General features: G+C 41.8%; 2 protein-coding genes across 2 annotated transcripts in view; both read right to left on the reverse strand.

Moving 5' to 3' along the window:
• The window catches only part of NEBL (nebulette), a 383,839-nt gene that overhangs the window by 332,834 nt on the left and 29,955 nt on the right, over window positions 1-21,050 (reverse strand). The window lies entirely within an intron of this gene.
• On the reverse strand, window positions 1,316-20,217 carry C13H10orf113 (chromosome 13 C10orf113 homolog). The gene is given in 5 exon segments (XM_005687915.2): window positions 1,316-1,462; window positions 1,465-1,572; window positions 1,574-1,631; window positions 20,052-20,097; window positions 20,100-20,217. Coding segments are annotated over 5 exon segments (477 nt in total).

Consider the following 21,050-nt stretch of genomic DNA (forward strand, 5'->3'; position numbering starts at 1 on the left):
CAGGACCTGAATCAGTCTGCACGGATGCCTCGGTGTGGAGGAGTAGCTGGGGGCCACAAACAAAAAGGCCACAAAGGAAACACGCCCCAAAAATATGCCTGAAAGAACCATCTTGTGCTGGTAAGGGAGAGACAGAGTCATTGAAAACAACCTGATGCCTCTCATTTCTAGAATTAATGGAATCTCTGGGTCTCGAGACACTTACAAAGCACACAAACTCACACAAACTCAAACACACACAAACTCACACATCATGCACATACGTTAGGTCGAAGCTACACTTGTTCATCAACAAGGTGGTCTCATCAGTTTGGAATGAAATCAGAAGCTCCTTTTCACATCCTACTAAGTCACTTCAGTCGTGTCCTACTCTGTGCAACCCCATAGACAGCAGCCCACCAGGCTCCCCCGTCCCTGGGATTCTCCAGGCAAGAACACTGGAGTGGGTTGCCATTTCCTTCTCCAATGCATGAAAGTGAAAAGTGAAAGTGAAGTCGCTCAGTTGTGTCCAACTTTTAGCAACCCCATGGACTGTAGCCTACCAGGCTCCTCCGTCCATGGGATTTTCCAGGCAAGAGTACTGGAGTGGGGTGCCATTGCCTTCTCGGTTCACATCCTAAGACTTATATTAAAAAGCGTGTTTCTTTTTTGAACAGTCTTATAAACTAGTTTTAAATTCTTTTTAAAAAGATTTTATTGAAGCATAGTTTATTTACAATGTTGTGCCAATCTCTGCTGTATAGCAAAGAGACTCAGTTATACACGTACGGACTTTTTATATTCTTTCCCATTATGGTGTATCACAGGATATTGAATGTAGTTCCCTGTGTTATACAGTACGGCTTTGTTGTTTATCCACAATACTGTTTTAAATTCTGAAGACATTTATTATGGTGGGAAGAAAAAAATTGGGGAAGGGCACGGGGGTGGGGCAACTGATGAACCAGGCTGTCCCAGGCTTCACTTGAAATCATCTAGTGTCACCTTGGTCTTTTTCCTACAGAATAAAGCCTCAAAGTAGGGAGAATGCACACATTAAAGAAGTGGAAACTGTCGCGGCAGGAAAACAAAGGTGGGCCTGGTAAATGCAAGTGAATCTAGATGGACTGTAAGGTTTGTTTCCTAGCCATCAAAAATACTTTGGAGGATTTGTGCCAAAATTAGAAATAAAACCATGATCTTTTCTCCCTGCACCCTGCAGAGTTGCCTTTGAAGTCACATGTGCTCCACAGGGCACAGACAGAAACAAAAATCAGGCACTTCTTAAGTTTTATTAGAGGCAGTTCAGTATGAGACAGTGTCCTTCCAGCATTTATTAAAAAGTCATTTTCAGCTCCTTCTTCTCAGATATGACGAGCTTTTGTCTTATGCCCTGGAATTTAAATCCATGCTTCCCTCTGGTGATACCTTCTGGTCCCAGGGATAGCCACAGGGACTTGGCCCAGCCACCTGGATCTGGTTCATACACTGCCTAGATGGACGTGCTCCAGCTCCAGGATCATAAGGACTGGGGCTGACTTTCTGCAGCCACCTGGCAAGACTTGGCTGGCTTTGCAGCCTTCTGGACTTCCCTGAATAGCTCATTGGGGTGCTTCAAGCCCCCCTTATCTCCCCATTCTGCCTTACCAGGGCTACATAAAATGCAGCTATCCCTTCTTCCTGCCAGTGTCCCATCTAGAAGGTGAGAAAAATAATCACATTTGATATAATAACAACCATAATGCTGGTATATTTTGAAAACAATCCATCTGCAAAATCAGGCATTTCCTTGGTAAGCCTCAGGACAGCCTTAAGTTTGGAAATATTTATACTGTTTGTTTTGTTTTCTGCCCAGATACTGAGCTGAGAGTGGAAGTCGAAGTGTCCTGAGCCAGTGTCACATAAGTGGGAGCTAAAAGATCACAGAAGAGGAAAAAAAAAAAACATTTCGTATGTTCCAATGCATTAATTCACCCACTGTGTGAACTCAAAAAGGAAAAAACTCAAAATAGTGTATTTTCAGCATAAAAGAGTTTATTGTAGGCTATTAAAACTGGCTTTTTTTGGAAGGGAAGCTAGAACTAAAGGGAATGTTAAAGACCAACTAATCCAATTACTTAACGAAGTGGAAAGTGCTGCCCTGAAGTCAGTGGCTCAGACTGCTAGGATGGTATCAATAAGACGTGCAAGCCATTTAGAAGGAGCCTCCACTAGCCGAAGTCGGAACAACTTGAATATCAAAAACAATGACTGCAACTGATTCAAACACTTCAAATCTATAACGTCCATGAGTTTACAAGGTAAGTTGTCCTTCCATCTCCACCCTCATAACAGTAGAGGATAGCTCACTGGTGACTACTAGTAAACGATGCTAGGGCCCCAAATTAATCATTCTGACAGTTGATAAAGAAAAGGCAAGGCTGAATAATGTATCCTATTTTTTCTTTTTCAAACTGTATTTCAGGATAATCAAATAATTGATGATGGAAAATTCATCCACATAAAAGAATCCAAACTAATAAGTGCAGAAATAATGATGGAACTAGAAAATTTCCATTTTGACTCCGACATCTGAAATTTAGTCCTTAAACCAGGTCCTAAGAGATGGAACACAGAACAGTTAAGAATCAACGAAAGTAGAGGGGGATAAAATTCCACAATCAGGGTAATTAATTAGTAAAAATAAAAAGGAATGAGTATCTGGAAAAGAAAGTTCAAAACGGAAATGAGGCAGCAAAAGCAGCATCCAGGGAGACAAAGAACACTATCAACACCTTTCCCAAGTTTCAACTTAGCCCAGGATTGTTTCAAAAGAAGGAAAAAGCATGACAAAAGTGAGAATATACACAAAGCACAGAAGTAACACTGCGGGGGAAAAGGGGCGGGAAGAAGCTGGTCCTGTTCATTGTAGCAATCTTCACAACAGTCAAAATATGGAAGCAACCTCAGCTGAACAGACGGATGAAGGGATAAAGAAAACACGATGTGTATACACAATGGAATACTATTCAGCCATGAAAAAGAGGGAAATCCTGCCATGAACAACAACATGGACGGACCTTGAGGGTATGACACTAAGTGAAATAAGTCAGACAGGCAAAAGCAAATACCCTATGATCTCATTTATATGTGGAATCTGAAAGAAACTGAACTCGTAGACACAAGGAAGAGATCAGTGGTTGCTAGACGTGGGGATTAATGAATGGATGAAATGAGTGAAGAGGTTCCAAAGGTAGAAACTTCCAGTTTAAGACAAATAGATTCTGGCAATGTAATGCACAGCACAGTGACTACAGTTAATAATATTCAGTGGCTCAGTCATGTCTAACTCTTTTTGACCTCATGGACTGTAAGCTGACAGGCTCCTCTGTCCGTGGAATTTTCCAGGCAAGAATAATGGAGCAGGTTGCCATTTCCTACTGCAGGGATAGTTAATAATACCGTAGTGTATATCTGAAAGTTGCTAACAGAGTAAATCTTGAAAGTTCTCATCACACACAAGAAAAAAAATGTGTGACTGTATGTGATGACCGCTGTCAACTAAATTTACTGTGGTGATCATTTCACAATATATACATGTATCAAATGACTATGGTGCACACTAAAACTTAATACAATGTTAGATGTCAATTATATCTCAACTTTTTAAAAAAACCTGGGGCTCAAAGTCCCACTTGATCCCCAACTCTAATGAATAGTATAAAAAAAGGACAAGCTGGGATTAAGGTTGACCATGGGCTATGTCCAATATCAGATGAGCCCCATGCATATTAACGAGAAACAACAAAGTTTATGAAACAATGACCTCGTGTATCATCCACAGTGAGGTCTCAGTGGGTTTTACTTGGCTCACTGTGAGGATTCTCTCTGTCAAAACAAATAAGCAGAATTAACGAAGTCAAACAAACCAAAAAAAAAAAAAAAGGCAGCCAGAGAAAAGCGCAGCACTGCACAAAACTAATAAAGGCAGTGAGGAGAGAGTCAACACTGCAAAATGTTGTTGCTTTGTAATACATTTTGGAACCTCCAGAGTGTTTGACAGGTCATGACATGGAACACTGACCTTGTGATTGAAACAGAAGCACCATCTTTTTTTCTCCCTACTGAACTACTCATTTCTTCCAACAGCTAAGTATGAGAGAGGGAGTGAGGAGAAGAAAAACAGAAGAGAAGGAAATTCATTTGATGAGGAGCTGGATTCTAGTTTCCCTTGGTTCCTATTTTCCAAATGAAGTTCGTAAAACGTCCTACTGTTGAGCTTTTTGAATGGTCAATAGTGACTTGTTTCCAGCTTTTTCCAGAAGAGCAGGTATAGCTTTCTTTTTTATTTTATTTATTTCTTGTATGTATATATATATTTTTTATTTATATATTGGGATATAAAGGAACTTCCCCAATGGCTCAGCAGGTAAAGCATCTGCCTGCAATGCAGGAGACACACAAGACACAGGTTTGATCCCTGAGTCAGGAAGATCCCCTGCGGAAGGAAATGGCAACCCACTCCAGTATTCTTGCCTGGAAAATCCCATGGATATAGGAGCCTGGCAGGCTACAGACCAAAGAGTCACAGAGTTGGACACAACTGAGCAACTAATCACATATTGAGATGTAATTCTAATGCCATAAAATTCACCTTTTTAGAGTGAACAATGCAGTGGTGTTTAGTACTTTCTCAAAAAGTTACCTGTATATAATCCCAGAAATTTTTCATCACCCCCAAAAGAAATGCTGTATGCATCAGTATATTCTCCATTCTCCCCTTTACCCAAGAGTTAAAACGAATCTATCTAGTTTGTCTCTCTGGATTTGCCTGACAAGGACATTTCCACTGTACGGCATCATACAATATTCTGTCTTTGGGGTTTGGTTTGTTTCGCTTAGCTTAATGTTGTCAAGGCTCATCATGGGACACCCTGTATCAGTACTTCATTCCTTTTTAGGGCTGAATAAAGTCATATGGGGCTTTCCTGGTGCCTCAGACAGTAAAGAATCTGCCAAGAAACCCAGGTTCAATCCCTGGGTCGGGAAGATCCCCTGGAGAAGGGAATGGCTACCCACTACAGTATTCTTACCTGGAGAATTCCATGAACAGAGGAGGTTGGTGGGCTACAGTCCATGGGGTCCCCAGACCCCCATGCTCAGTCATGACTGAGCAACTAATACTTTCACTTTTTCACTTTCAGTGGAATCATGTTACAGATGTGAGAGCTGGTCCATAAAGAAGGCTCAGCACCAAAGAATTGATGCTTTTAAATTGTGGCGCTGGAGAGTTCCTTGGACAACAAGGAGATCAAACCAGTCACTCCTAAAGGAAATCATCCCTGAATATTCATTGAAAGGACTGTTGCTAAAGCTGAAGCTCCAATATTTGGTCACCTGATTTGAAGAGTCAACTCACAGGAAAAGACTTTGATGTCAGGAAAGATTGAAAACAAAAGGAGAAGAGGGCAGCAGAGGTTGAGATGGTTATGTGGCGTCACTGACTCAAGGGAGATAAATTTGAGCAAACTCCAGGAGATAGTGGAAGACAGAGGAGCCTGGCATGCTACAGTCCATGGGGTTCCAGAGTAGGACATGATTTACTGACTGAACAACAACAATGTTCTGTGTATTTTGTCCATCTATTCATAATGTGATGGATACTTCCACTTTTGATGAATTCACCTTGTTTGATGGACTGCTTCCACTTTGGGCTATTATGAGTAATAGCCCATGAACATTCATGTACAAGTTTTTCTGTGAATGCATGTTTTTTATTCTCTTGGGTATATAGCAAGGAGCAGGACTACTGGATCTTACGGTAACTCTGTATTAACCTTTTGAATAACTGCTGGACTGTTTTCCAAAGTAGCTGCATTGCTTTACATTCCCACCAGTAAACTGTGAGACTTCTAATTTCTTCATATCTTCACCAACACTTGTTGCTGCTAAGTCACTTCAGTCATGTCTGACTCTGTGCGACCCCACAGACGGCAGCCCACCAGGCTCCCCTGTCCCTGGGATTCTCCAGGCAAGAGTACTGGAGTGGGTTGCCATTGCCTTCTCCCCCAACACTTGTTACTGTCCATCTTTTTGACTATGTATTTTCCAACAGGTATGAAATGGTATCTCACTGCGGTTTTGACGTGCATTTCAACATTTGATGTGCTTAAAAACTAAGCCTCTTTCCTTCTGCTTATTGGCCCTTTATATTTCTTCTTTGGAGAAATGTCCATTCAAATCTTTTGCCCAATTTTAACTGGGTTATTTGTCTTTTAATTATTGACTTGTAACAGTTCCTTAAATATTCTGGATATAAATCATTTATCAGATATATGATTTGCAAACATTTTCTCACATTTCATGAGTTGTCTTTTCACTTTCTTTTTTTTTTTTTTTTAAACTTAGAAAAGGTTTTATTGAGATATAATTGACATCATACAATGCACCCATTTAAAGTATATGATTCAATGGTTTTAAGACATATTTACAGATATATGCAACCATCACCATTTAGAACATTTTCATCTCAAAAAGAAACCCCATATCTTTAAGCTGTCACCTCCCTAGCCATCCATTCCCAGCCCCTCAGTTCTATGCTGCTGCTGCTGCTAAGTCGCATCAGTTGTGTCTGACTCTGTGCAACCCTGTAGACGGAAGCCCGCCCGGCCCCTCTGTCCCTGGGATTCTCCAGGCAAGAATACTGGAGTGGGTTGCCATTGCCTTCTCCAGTCTTTTCACTTTCTTGAGAATGTCCTTTGAAGCATAAGAGCTTTTAAATTCTGATGGAGTCCAGTTTATTTTTCCCTTTTCTGAGTGTGTTTCTGGTGTCACACATAAAGCCCCTGCCTAATCTACAGTCATAAAGGTTTATACCTGTCTTCTTCTAAGAGTTTTATAACTTTAAGTTCTGAGTTAATATTTTTTAATGATTTGAGTTACGAGTCCCACTTCATCTTTTTGGTACCTTTCGTTTTGTGACATCTTCAGTCTGTTTGTAAGGCTGCAGCCCTCACATAATTTCTCAGTGCAAGTTGCTGCTTCAAGGTAAGAGAAGGAGGTATTATTTTTTAACAAAATGAAATGGCTGGGGAGGCAGTACACAAATCAGTAGTTCAAGTTCTAAAGTCAGACTCTATCTCAGTTCTACTACTTACATGCTATGTGACTCTGAGTTGAGTTGCTCTCTTCTCTGTACCCAGATGCTCCCTATCTTAAAATCAGGAGAGAAAAAATAGAGCTGCAAGGATTATATGAGTTAATACAGGCAAAGTTCTCAGAACAGTTTACAGCTCATTGTGAGCATCAAGTCCATGTTAGCTACTGTTATCAGTAAAGAGCCAATTACAGTAATCCTAGGGCTACAGTTTCCAAAGAAATATAGGTCTCAAAATAAGAGCACAGTAGAAGGAAATCAACCCTGAATACTCACTGGAAAGACTGATGCTGAAGCTAAAGCTCCAATACTTTGACTACATGATGGGAAGAGCTGACTCACTGGAAAAGCCCCTGATGCTGGGAAAGATTGAGGGCAGGAGGAGAAGAGGGCAACAGAGATGGTTAGATAGCATCACAGACTCAATGGACATGAGTTTGAGCAAACCCCAGAAGACGGTGGAGGACATGGAAGCCTGGTGTGCTGCAGTCCATAGGGTCTCAGAGTCCGACATGACTTAGCGACTGAACAACAAAAAGAGGCTGGATCAATGATGTGGCTTGCAAGACAACACCTCTGATTCTCCCATATGGTTTTCCTGCGTCCCAGAGGCCCGCTACCACTGGGGACCACATTTTGCTGACAGTCATCTTTGTTCTGTGTACAAGTCACTCTCTGTTTCGTTTTCCACAAACTTTCAGGTTTACCTGCTGCTGCTGCTGCTGCTGCTGCTAAGTCACTTCAGTCGTGTCCGACTCTGTGCGGCCCCATAGATGGCAGCCCACCAGGCTCCCCCGTCCCTGGGATTCTCCAGGCGAGAACACTGTAGTGGTTGCCATTTCCTTCTCCAAGGCATGAAAGTGAAAAGTGAAAGTGAAGTCGCTCAATCGTGTCTGACTCTCAGTGACACCATGGACTGCAGCCCACCAGGCTCCTCCGTCCATGGGGTTTTCCAGGCAAGAGTACTGGAGTGGGGTGCCATCGCCTTCTCCTAACAGGTACCAATTTTCAATGCCAGACACCAAAAAATTACTGGAGTGATACTTTAATTACTGAAAATTACTGGAGTTTACTGGAGTGATACTTTAATCTCCTAGAGTCAAAGTCTATTTATAAGGGCAAAGTATTCTTTCTCTGTAGCCTTTTTGTGTCCAGGTCATTTTAGCAACAGCATCAGAAATAGTAACAGCAGAGTCAGAGGGCAAGTTTGATTCACTCAATTCCTTTCCAGGAATTTCCTACATGTTTCATAAATTTCAGGAGATACCATCCAATCCATGTAAACCGCCATCATGCACAACTGTAAGTCTTTCTTCCCCACAGGCTATCTTTTTTATTTCAATTCCTAATTATCAGAGTTTGACCAAGTTTCCATTCAGAGGTGGTTTCCCATTTGTCAGAAAGCTTCTAGAACACTGCCCTTCCTATCCTCACAACTATCCCATCAATTAGTGTGTGTCTGCTGCTGCTGCTAAGTCGCTTCAGTCGTGTCTGACTCTGTGCGACCCCATAGACGGCAGCCCACCAGGCTCCCCCGTCCCTGGGATTCTCCAGGCAAGAACAGTGGAGTGGCTGCCATTTCCTTCTCCAATGCATGAAACTGAAAAGTGAAAGTGAAGTCGCTCAGTCGTGTCTGACCCTCAGCGACCCCATGGACTGCAGCCCACCAGGCTCCTCCGTCCATGGGATTTTCCAGGCAAGAGTACTGGAGTGGGGTGCCATTGCCTTCTCCGAGTGTCTGTTTAGCAACTGTAAATTACTTTTAATATGAGGAAATGCAAAATATTATTAGATGGGAAAACTTCTGGGATCAAATTCCATCCTGGGTGATTACTGAGTTCTGACACCGTTGGAACAAATAGCAGGATATGTTCATCCAGGGTTTGCTGTTTCCCTTCCACCTGGGAGGTATGCCACTCTGATCCTACAATGATCCTTTGGCTTAAAACAGAATTCCTTGGCAGTCCAATGGCTAACACTTCACCTTCCAATGCAGGGAGTGAAGGTTCAGTCCCTGGTCAGGGAGCTAAGGGGTCTAAGGGGTTTCCCAGGCGGTACCAGTAGCAAAGAACCCATCTGTCAGTGCAGGAGGTGTAAGAGTTCGATCCCTGGGTTGGGAAGATCCCCTGGAGGAGGCATGGCAGCCCACTCCAAGATTCTTGCCTGTAGAATCCCATGGACAGAGGAGCCTGGTGGGCTACAGTCCTTAGGGTCACACACAGTCAGACATGACTGAAGCAACGGAGCACACACATGCACAGGGGGCTAAGATCCCACATGCCTCACAGACAAAAAATCAAAACATAAAACAGAAGCAATGTTGTAAAATTCAATAGACTTAAAAAAAAAAAAAACAGAATTCCTCTTAAGACTTCCTTTCAGACTCTGTTATCTATGTACACACATTTCAATATCTTACACCTCTTTTAAAAACCAAAAACGGGTTTATTCAGCTGGCTCATTTGCCCTGTCCTCCCTCAACTGAGGACATCACTGGTCCAGGTTCCAACACACTCATTCACTTCCTCCCTGGACACCCCTAGTGCATTATTTTAGTTCAAACACAGCCATGTCTATAGATCCTGTTTCATTCCAGAGCCCAAGCTGAGAACAAAGCAGCCTGAACTCCACCTGCAGGATACTCCTCACTCAAGAAAACACATTTTCCTCTTCCAAACTGATTTCAGGAAGAATATACTAGGGTCACTCTAAGCTAACAAAAGAGTAAATCCACTGGGTGAGGTGAGGCCACAGGGCCTCTGCCACCAGGACCGCCCACCTTCGCTGAACCGCCTTCTCTGATGTTTCCCCGTTCTTACCCTTCCAAGGGGCTGTTTTAAGGTCTAATTCCTTCAACCTCAGGAAACACATATCCTAGTTACAGCCTCAGTAAAGAATGAAAAAAAAGAAGTTAAGCTGGCAATGGTTCTTGGCATCATAATATCTGACAAAGATGAGGCGCTGATAAGTCACTGCATTCGGCCTCCTGTACCTGCAGGAAACGAGCCTGAAGAGCCACAAAAAGGGCTCTCCACTAAGAAAAGGAGCAGCTCCAGCTGACACGAGAATGTGCCTGTCAAGCTACACAGCTGGCCAAGAGGCCATGACAGTCCTCCTGAGCGCTAAACAGAGGCGTGATGAGCTGACACAGTGGAGGCTTCCGTGCTAACAGAGTGGTCAATCCTCCTAGCTATCTACGACAGCCCCTGTTTCAACACTGGAAGATCTATGTTCTCAGCAGCTACCCTACCACCATCAGCTCTCTGCAACTGGCTACTCTTACCCTTTTCTGAAAGAGATGGGAATACCAGACCACCTGACCTGCCTCCTGAGAAATCTGTATGCAGGTCAAGAAGCAACAGTTAGAACTGGACATGGAACAACAGACTGGTTCCAAATTGGGAAAAGAGTATGTCAAGGCTGTATATTGTCACCCTGCTTATTTAACTTATATGCAGAGTACATCATGTGAAATGCCAGGCTGGATGAAGCACAAGCTAGAATCAAGATTGCCAGGAGAAATATCAATAACCTCAGATATGCAGATGACACCACCCTTATAGCAGAAAGTGAAGAAGAACTAAAGAGTCTCTTGATGAAAATGAAAGAGGAGAGTGAAAAACTTGGCTTAAAACTCAACATTCAGAAAACTAAGATCATGGCATCCAGTCCCATCACTTTATGGCAAATAGATGGGGAAACAATGGAAACAGTGAGAGACTTTACTTTGGGAGGCTCCAAATCACCACAGATGGTGACTGCAGCCACAAAATTAAAAGGCATTTGCTCCTTGGAAGAAAAGTTATGACCAACCTAGACAGCATATTAAAAAGCAGAGACGTTACTTTGCTGACAAATGTCCATCTAGTCAAAGCTACGGTTTTTCCAATAGTCACATATGGATATGAGAGTTGGACTATAAAGAAAACTGAGCACCAAAGAATTGATGCTTTTGAACTGTGGTGTTGGAAAAGACTCTTGAGAGTCCCTTGGTGGAAGGAGATCCAACCAGTCCATCCTAAAGGAAATTAGTCCTGAATATTCATTGGGAGGACTGATGCTGAAGCTGAAATTCCAATACTTTGGCCACCTGATGCAAAGAACTGACTCATTTGAAAAGACCCTGGGAAAGATTGAAGGCAGGGGAAGGGACGACAGAGGATGAGATGGTTGGATGGTATCGCTGACTTGACAGACATGAGTTTGAACAAGCTCTAGGAGTTGGTGATAGACAGGGAAGCCTGGTGTGCTGCAGTCCATGGGGTCACAAAGGGTCTGATATGACTAAGCAACTGAACTGAACTCTTACCCTAAACTGGGCCAGGACAAAAGGGAAGATCAGAAACTAGTAAGAGGTGAGGAAGAGCAAGGCACCTTATCCCGGAGGCAGAACTTTCTGGACCTTAAAGGGTTTTGACTAGCTAGATCCAGTACAGTTCTCAAGGAAAGAAAGCGCCTTCTTTTATTCAAGCACCTTCAGTTTTCTAGCGAGGGAAGCAATACCCTCCCAGAAGCCGTTGGGCTGCAGACTTTATAATAGCTCAGTGGAAGAGACTGCAATCCAAATTTTCTAAAAGTTTGGTCTTTGGATCACCTGCATTAGAATCGTCTAGTGAGGTTGATCAAATCTAGGTCCCTGGGTCCATCTCAACACCTGCTGGATCAGATTCTCTAGCAGTAGAGCTCAGAAACCTCCATTTATTAAGAAAGCCCCAAATGTCTGTTGAATATTGAACTTCTCTATTTCTTCTCTCACACCCTCTCCTTCACTGTCTGTTAGGCTTCAGGGCTCAACCAGGACTCCAGTAACAGGAATCCTCAGAAGAGAAATCAGAAGAGAAGTGAACTTGATTTGGGGGCTCCCCACTTTTCTGTACACCTGCCCTTTTTCAGCTTCTAAATGTTCTCTCTCCTCCCTTTCTAATCCATCACCTTTGATTGTCCTCTGGTTAGACAAGGCTCATGAAGACTTGTTCTATTCTGAGCAGTCTCTGTGTCCCCAAATTACTTTCCAGTCTCTCCTCCCTCAACCATCTAATCTTTTATTCAATAGTACATTGCAGTTTGTTGCTAGGAAAGCAATCTGTATAAATTAATTCATAGTTGAGGCAAAATGACTGATATGTATGATGTCTTACTCTTCTTGGTAAGGAAGAGTTGCTAGTTACCAAAATGAGTCACTAACTGTTGGAATTAATAGACATCTAGGGAAAGTATTTGGGGATTCACAGGGTTATTCCTTAAGTCAGTGCTTTCCGCTGACTTCCCTGACTGGCACAAAACCTTAATGCGGTGAGGAGAAGTCCTTCCACAATAGCCGTTACATAACTCCTCACAACATACGCCTACAGGGAAGTGATTAAAGCATGGTCTTTGGTCCCAGGAAGACATGGATCTAAGTCTTGACTCTACTCTAAGTCTTGCTCAGACATGACCGACCAACATATTTAACATCTTACTCATAAAACCAGAGATTATTACAACACTTATTTCAGGAGATTGTTAAACTCAATAAAAAATTTTTCAAAGCATCTGGTATCTGGTACTTAACAAACAGTTATTATTATTAGCATTATAAGAATAGGTAGATAATGAGTATTCATCCAAACTCAATGCGTACTCAATGAGTATTCATCCGAACATCCAAACTCCACTGGATTCAACTACACAAAACTAGACTCGTGTGCTTAGTGTTCATGGTGGATTGTTCAAATCGCCGCGGTATTCATTTACAGCTCTAGAATACTGAGGGAAACATTGGTCATCATGAACCTGGTTTCACCTTTGACAAGCAGGGACTTGTAGAATTAGTCCAGGTTGCCAAACGATCCTGGCTCAGTGTCTAAGGATACCATGGCTACTGCTGCTCATTTCCTCCTGGGCTTTCAGCCTTTAAAACTCATTGAAGGTCAAGGTCACTGAGGTTATGGCCTCAGCCACTTCCTATTAATGGCACCACATAAGCAAAAGCAAAATGGAGCATGTAGAGAGGAGCAGAGCAACGGGAGAACAATGGGCACCAGGATTTCTAATAGTCGGTGGTCAGCTCCTCTTTGCCAGGTCCCTTTTCTACAGAGTCAGTTCAGTTCAATCGCTCAGTCATGTCCAACTCTTTGCGACCCCATGAATCGAAGCACGCCAGGCCTCCCTGTCCATCACCATCTCCCGGAGTTCACTCAGACTCACGTCCATCGAGTCCATGATGCCATCCAGCCATCTCATCCTCTGTCGTCTCCTTCTCCTCCTGCCCCCAAACCCTCCCAGCATCAGGGTCTTTTCCAATGAGTCAACTCTTCGCATGAGGCGGCCAAAGTACTGGAGTTTCAGCTTTAGCATCATTCCTTCCAAAGAAATCCCAGAGCTAATCTCCTTCAGAATGGACTGGTTGGATCTCCTTGCAGTCCAAGGGACTCTCAAGGGTCTTCTCCAACACCACAGTTCAAACGCATCTGCAGGGTAATGATGACTAAAATCATGAAGACAAGGAAGGACGAAGCATAAAACTGCCTTCTTCAAACAACAGAGACCAAGCGAGTCTTGCATCACTGGGACAATTGATGGCACTGTCCCAGCTCACACTTAATACCTAGAAAATGTGTCCATTTTCTGCTGTGAATTTCCAAGACTAAGACAAAACAGACACATTCAAGAACACAGCTTTCAGAGATAGAGTTCATGGCCTTTGGGCTCCTACCAAGTTCAACATGCATGACTCACAAGGTAAAACTGAGGGGCTCCCCCAGGAGACATAGAAAGGAAATTTTTCCAATAAATAGGGCTTCAACTATGCTTCTACCATAATTATAAGGTAGAAAACACAGAGCAAATACAAGCAACGCTTGGCTTATAGGAAAATCAAAAGAAGGGTCAGAGTTCAACAGGATGAGATGCCAAAGGAGGAAGTGAGGCAGACTGAAGGCAATGGATGATGACAAGAACACAACAAGGATGGCAATGTAGAGAATTAGAAAAGAGGATAATGGGACAGAATACCTGCCAAGAAAACAGACTACTATTACCCCAGACACTGGAAGTAAGCAAAGTGAAATTAGATTTTTTAAAAGGTAAATAGCACATCATAATAAGCAGTAGCCACTATCCATGACTTCGATATTCTTATACAGTATCTATTCCTACTTGATCGTATCTGCTCAATTGTGATTAAGCCTTCAAATCTGCTCAAAAGCAATTCAATAACAAAATTCAAAAACAACATACTTTGTCATCTCTAGTTACAATATATACACAGAGCTCTCAGATGTTAAGAGCAGTGGCTGGCCTAGGAATTTTCATAATCAAATTACATAGCACTAGTGGAACTCTTTCTGGGAATCCAAGCCAATCTCTGAAGGCTATAATTCAAAGTAACATGGAGAAATTAGAGAAAGACATTTTCATTAGCGTGAAGCTTTAGACTTGAGGCCAAAAATTTGAAAGGAAATGCAAAATCCAATCAGATAGAATAAAATGACTATATAATGCTGCCGAGAACTAAAGAAGTGCAGAATGTAATCAAGCAGTAGAGGAAATTAGTTGCAACCTGGATAAGGATGCAGAAGTATGTCTACCCAAATCAGATGAAAGGATATAAGGCTATCAATACAGGAGACCAAGGCTGAAAAATCCATCTTATCAGAAGGGTATGACAGCCATCTGCTGTCATAGCAACTATATAGGATTTAGCCTTCTGTTGTCATAGCAATTATTAAATGGACTTACTGGCAGTTCTAAAGAAAGAAAGATAGTGCTAAGTCGTGTCTCTTGGGATCCTGTAGACTGTAGCCTGCCAGGCCCCTCTGTCCTTGGGATTTTCCAAGCAAGAATACTAGAGTGGGTTGCCATTTCCTTCTCCAGGGGATCTTCCCAACCCAGGAATTGAACCCAGGTTTCCAGCACTGCAGGCAGATTCTTTACCAACCGAGCTATGCAGGAAGCAGTTCTAAAAGAACTAGACAAACGCCTCCTCAATTCCAAATCTCTGTCAGATAAACAACTGCATGGTGGCCCAGTCACCCCAACCATCAGCATGGCAACCTCGGCCAACCTCACATAATCTTCTTCCCTTAGTGTGCATGCGTCTTGAATTAAGTATAGAGATACTCAAGTAAATAAAGGCAACAGTACTAATAATTTGTATTGAGTTCAGAATCATCTTTGTACATTAGGTATTAAATTATATGGAATGTTTGAGAACCTGCCATCTTTGGGAACATGCCAGATTGTAACAGACTTGTGACTATGAGTGAAAAACATAAGTGTTTTCCAACAATATTAGAATGTTTAGAACAATGTGAAGGTCTTTCAGTTTGCTTTCTAGGCATTTAAAGTGATTAAAAAGAAGACTGAATATATTCATTTACAAATGAATCTTTACAGATTTAAGAAAATGTGATTAACTTTTAAATGAAATGGATTAATGGGAATTTAGTCCGTCCAACTTGAGTTTACTGGCCATAATTTAAAGTAAACATCCAAAAACTGTTCTTATTTTATACATTACTTACTAGATTTACATAAAGAATAAGAAGCATTTTAAGTAAAATAAAGGCATAAATTAAAAATAAATCTAGTCTTCAACTTTAGTAAATCAATATTAATTAAAAGTCCATATCCGTTAAGAAGAGTGGTCGTTTTAGTCCTGCCAAAAATGAATGCGTGTGCTGTGTGCTTAGCTGCTCAGTCGTGTCTGACTCTTGCGACACTACAGACTGTAGCCCGCCAGGCTCCTCTGTCCATGGGATTGACCAGGCAAGAATACCAGAGCAGGTTGCCATTTCCTTCTCCAGGGGATCTTCCCAACCCAGGGATCAAACCCAGGTCTCCTATATTGCAGACAGACTCTTTACGGACTGAGCTATGTGGGAAGCCCCATGAATGACCTGAATCTAAAAACAAGTAAACATCAAACAAATGTAAAACAAGAGGCATTCTACAAATGAACAAGGAAGAGGGGAAGGCAGGAAGGAAAGAAGGACTGGTCTGTACTGCTCAAAAACGTCACTGTCATAAAAGAAAAGAAAGAACTGTTTCAAATTAAAGACATCCAAACGGACATGACAATTCAACAGAATGCATGGTTTGGGACTTTCTTTTGCTAACAGTGACTTTGTTGTTTCAATTCGTAAGATCTGAATGAGGTCTGTAGATTAGATAGTAGGATGGCATAAATGTTAATCTCACAATTTTGATAAGGCTGTGGTATTTAAGTAGAGAGTTTTATTGCTTTCAGGAAATACAGAGTGAAGTATTTAGGGACAGAGACATCATGTCTGACTTAGCCCAATGGTCCAGAAAACAAAAACAGAGAAAAAAGAGAAAAGGATAAAATGTCATCATTTGAGAAATCTGGAAAAGTTTACAGGAATTCTTTGTACTACTCTTGCAACTTTTCTATATATCTAATACTATGCTTTCTAAAACTTCAAAGAAAGAAACACTAATATTAAAATAATAGGTTCTTTTTTAAGCCACTCTTTGACATCAAAAATAACCCACTGATAGTGAAGCACAAAAAGATGATTAAAAACCAGAAAAGTAAATCTGAGAGAGTAAAATTGGATTGAATAAAATGGACAAAAGGGAAATTAGAGAAAGGATTATTTAAAGCACGTTAAGCTTTCCTCTACTTTGAACCGAAAGTCAATTATATCCCCTGAGATGAGAGCTCTGATGCCAAGAGCATGGGATGCCCACAGCAAACATCTGCCCCAGAGTTTAACTCAACAGGGTGGCTGAGGCTCAGGGTTAGCTCCTCTACCTCATCCTCCTCAGCAGAACTCCTCTTCAGGAAAACCTCCCTCTTGACCTAATACCAAATGCTTCTAGGTAGAAGGCCAGGACCAGGCCAGGACCAGAGGATTGTGAATCACTCTTTGTAACAGGACAAAAGACCTCATTCAGTGGAGAAACTTGTAGGAACAGTAATTCTCCCAGCGTTCTCCTAGGTAATACACGCCCCCATTCCTAAGCACTCCCTACTGGTGGTGTTTCCAGTACACAGATATCTGACTTCAAATGTGCCTAGCCCTTCTCTGAGCCCACAGCCAGACAGACAAACCAACTGCAGCTTCACCCTGGGCTGTACCAGCCTCAACTATTTAGCATGATCTGATGCACCGCACCACCTATAACTGTGCAGACTCCAGCTGGTTTTACCCTGAGCATGCTCTGGAGGCAACAGCAGCCTGTGAAACAGAGACTGGAACACAAAGAAATCTCCTAATAAGATCAATTATTAAAAATCAAAATGAATGCCGAAAGGAAGCCGTGGTATCCCCTTCTGTAAATTCTTCAAAGTCTTGGGAGAATTTTATTTACTCTGAGTATTTAAAATATTTCCATGTCTGAAACCAAGAGCCAGACTATATAACTTTGAAATGGTTATACAGTGGTGACTTTGAAGTTGTGTGTGTGTGTGTGATTGAATTAGAGAAATATATAACAACTACGTCAACCTTTCATTAATTCAACAAGTGTTGACTAAGTTCATATTATATGCATAATGGAAGCTGTGAAAAGAGGTTTTCAAAAATATGCAGAAATGGGCTTAAAATTCAAATGTGAAAATGCTTTTTAAATAACTACTTAGCACAGCAGTTTAATGAAGTAAGTACCACCAGCCTCACTTTCAAGGTAAGAAAGCCAAAAGAAAAAGAAAGAAAAAAACAGAAAAACTTCAGAAACATGTCAAATGGCTCCAGAAATCCTAACAGAGTTGAAAAGTCCCCAGTACTAGTCTCTGATTTGGAATAATTGGGTAATCTTGGCAAACCACTCTGCTTCATAAGATCTTAGATTCAATAAGTGAATTGAACCAGATGGCCCCTAAGGTTGCTTCCAGCCCTAAAAAAAAAAAAAAAAAAAAGCTAGAATCTGTATCCTAGGATATGCCCTGTTGAACATACATCACAAGCCAGATGAGGATAAGAAGAGAAAAGCCTAAAATAAAGCCATTTCAGAAAAACTTTAGTTTACACAGAAAAGGAAATGGTAATGATTCAATCAGAAAGAAAAAAGTTCTGATTATTCAAAAGAGGTGCTGCAGAAAACTCAAATAAGGAGAAGATCTTTGTTCTGCTTCTTTTGTGATTATCAAGAATAGTAACACCCTCCAGTGTCTGCAATGCAGAGGCAGCTGAAGCATAGGGTACTCATGTCCTTGGAAGAAGGAAAGGCAGCACCCTACAGGGGCTGTCACTCTTGTTCTCCTCTGCCTTTGTATCCACCTCCCAAGGAACAAAGACACAGTCATCAGCCCCCAATCTTCACTTTTTCCCAGGATTAGGTAACTCAGGAAGGGCCGCTGGCACTTGGAGAAGCCTGTGTTCAGCCCCTGGGACCCAGAGGCCTCCTTCATGTTGCTTCCAGCCATCTACCATGAAGGTAACTCACCCTCCCTGGCCTAAGCCTCCCAAATAACCTCTCTGCTCAAATAAAAGCAGACTGGACTAGGAGGAGCCTGGCTATAAACCAAGCCCCATTATCAACTGGCTGTGTGACCTGTAACTACCTATTCAACTTCATGTGCCTCTTAGCTCCCCTGTAAAATAGTGATTAACACTGGACCTATCACCTCAAAAGTATATACAAATATGTTTTAAATGTATAAAATGTCCCTTTGAATTAATAAGAAAAATATGTATCTCCCAACAGATAAAGAGATAGCTAAAAAGATTAATCATAGAAGAAGGAAAACTGGTCAATAACCAGTAGATGATGCTCATTAATAAATCAGAACTTGAAAATACACAACTATTAGATACTACTTTTCATCCAACAGATCAGTAAAATTTTAAAGATCATATTAGCAAGGGTATAAGAAGATGATTACTCTTATACTTGTCAGGTGAAAAGATAACTTGCCTTTTGGGGAGAATCTGATAGCATCCATAAAGATATTAAGTATGCATGCCTTTTGATCTTTTGCAATATCCTCCTAGAAAAGTGTTCTCACATATGCTGAAAACATATGCATAAAGCTGTTCAATGTAGCACTGTTTGCTTAAATGTTCATTAACTGGGGGATGGTTAAAGAAATTATGGAACATCTATACCATGGAATATTAAAGTGCCAGGTAAAAGAATTAAGTAAATCTACTTATCTGTGCTGGTATGAAATACATTATGAAACCAGAATAGTGCCTGGCACACAGGAGCCACTCAGTAAGTATTTGTTGGGTAAATGAATACATATATACCTTTTCACAGCACTTTCATATATCTTATCTCATCTAATTCCTATGAAAATCCAACTACATAAGCCAAGCAAGGATTTCTGTCCCCAGAGGAAGGGCAAAGACATTAAAGTTCAAAGTGATCATGCCTTGCCCAAGATGATACACATAAAGTACTGGTCAGTGTCTTTGGTGACTGACACACACTCTGCCTGCAGCGAGGCCAAGCTGGGAGAAACCCCAGTGAGGAAGCGCCAAGTTTATAAGTAGCTGGAGGGTCACTCGGCATTGCTCATTGACTGGGACAGACTCCTCTTTTATCAGCAAAGCCATCCATGAGGTGAGGTTTGGCCATCTGGACCTCTACTCTGGCCCTTTGGGCATCTAACAACAGGTCTGAAAGGAGGTCATTCAATACCAGGTCGTCATGGAAACTCTACCCTGCCCCCACTCCCCTGCCCCTGGAACAGAATGGACCAGGAAGGGAAAGAGGAGCATTTGTAAAGCGCCTGCTATGAGCCAAGCACAACGAATAGGAAAAAATTCATCTGAGCCTTCTTTTAAAAATCACCAAAAGAAAAAGACACTGTGTTGTTGGTAAGCAAAGTACATAACATGCCTGCATCGCAGCTTAATCTAGGTCAGTCATGGCTGCCAAGGAAGTTGAGCTCACATGAAGCTCACTCTGGTCACCCTGCTTGCCAGAGCGCAAGTCCAGACAAGGAGGGTTTGGGTACCACATGGCCAGTTGTGCCACAGCTTACTGGTTCACATCGGGAATATGGATGTCAGACATAAAAGAAAAAATCACTGGCTGATTTGTAAAACACAAACACTCTGTCCCAGATGAGCCAGTGGACAGCCAACATATTCAGAAATTTCAGATGCTGGGCTCTTACTGAAATAGCATCTTCTTTCGCTTTCATTCATCCTACTCAACATTATCAGAAAACGGTGAAAATGGTACTATGTTTGGGCATTGTTACCTTGCAAGTTTCATCTTAATTACACAAGCTCTTGGCAACCGTTGCTTAGTAACAAACACATTTGAAATAGATTTGTTGACTTAATATGAGACAATCTGAAAAGACCTTAGCCCAAAATTCACTGATGGAAAAACAGTAATGGTCTGGCAAAGCAAAAATACTTTTTTAAATTAAAAAGTACTCGTAAACTTAAGGTTTTACCAGATTCCAAAGACATTACTAAACGTCTACAGTAGTATCATAATATTTTATGACACTTCAGTACCGATCTATTATTTTCCAAAGCACTTCAGATGCAGTTATCTGACTGAGAGGCTAACTGCAGCTCTGCGAGACAGGCCTTAGACTTGGACTTTTAGTCAAACCAGGCTCCTTCACAGAAAAGCAATGGTGTCTGGGTTTCCACAGGTTCAAAATATCCTCCATGGCATAGTTTTGAACACCACCACTTCTTTCAAGATTTCTGGAAGTGTTGCTGGCTTCTGGTGAGTTTTCAAGTCAGAAGGAAAAAAGCAAAAGAAGCTTTCCCTCAATCTTTCCAAGAATATTCTTTTACCACCTGTTAATAAAATCTGTGATACAAGTGGAAATGGAAATGCAGTTCAGGACTCTCTCCTACACACAAGGACAGAAACCCCAACCCTGCTCACTCTCCTCAGCGAGTGCCCTGCACACTCCCCTGCCTCCTGATGCCGCCTCACTGTCCATGGCCATGTCCACCTCAGGAGCTGGGCATCAACACCCACTCTGCCCTGCTTTCACTCTCTCAGGGAGAGG

The sequence above is a fragment of the Capra hircus genome, chromosome 13, assembly GCF_001704415.2.
Source record: "Capra hircus breed San Clemente chromosome 13, ASM170441v1, whole genome shotgun sequence".
NCBI classification, from domain to species: domain Eukaryota; kingdom Metazoa; phylum Chordata; class Mammalia; order Artiodactyla; family Bovidae; genus Capra; species Capra hircus.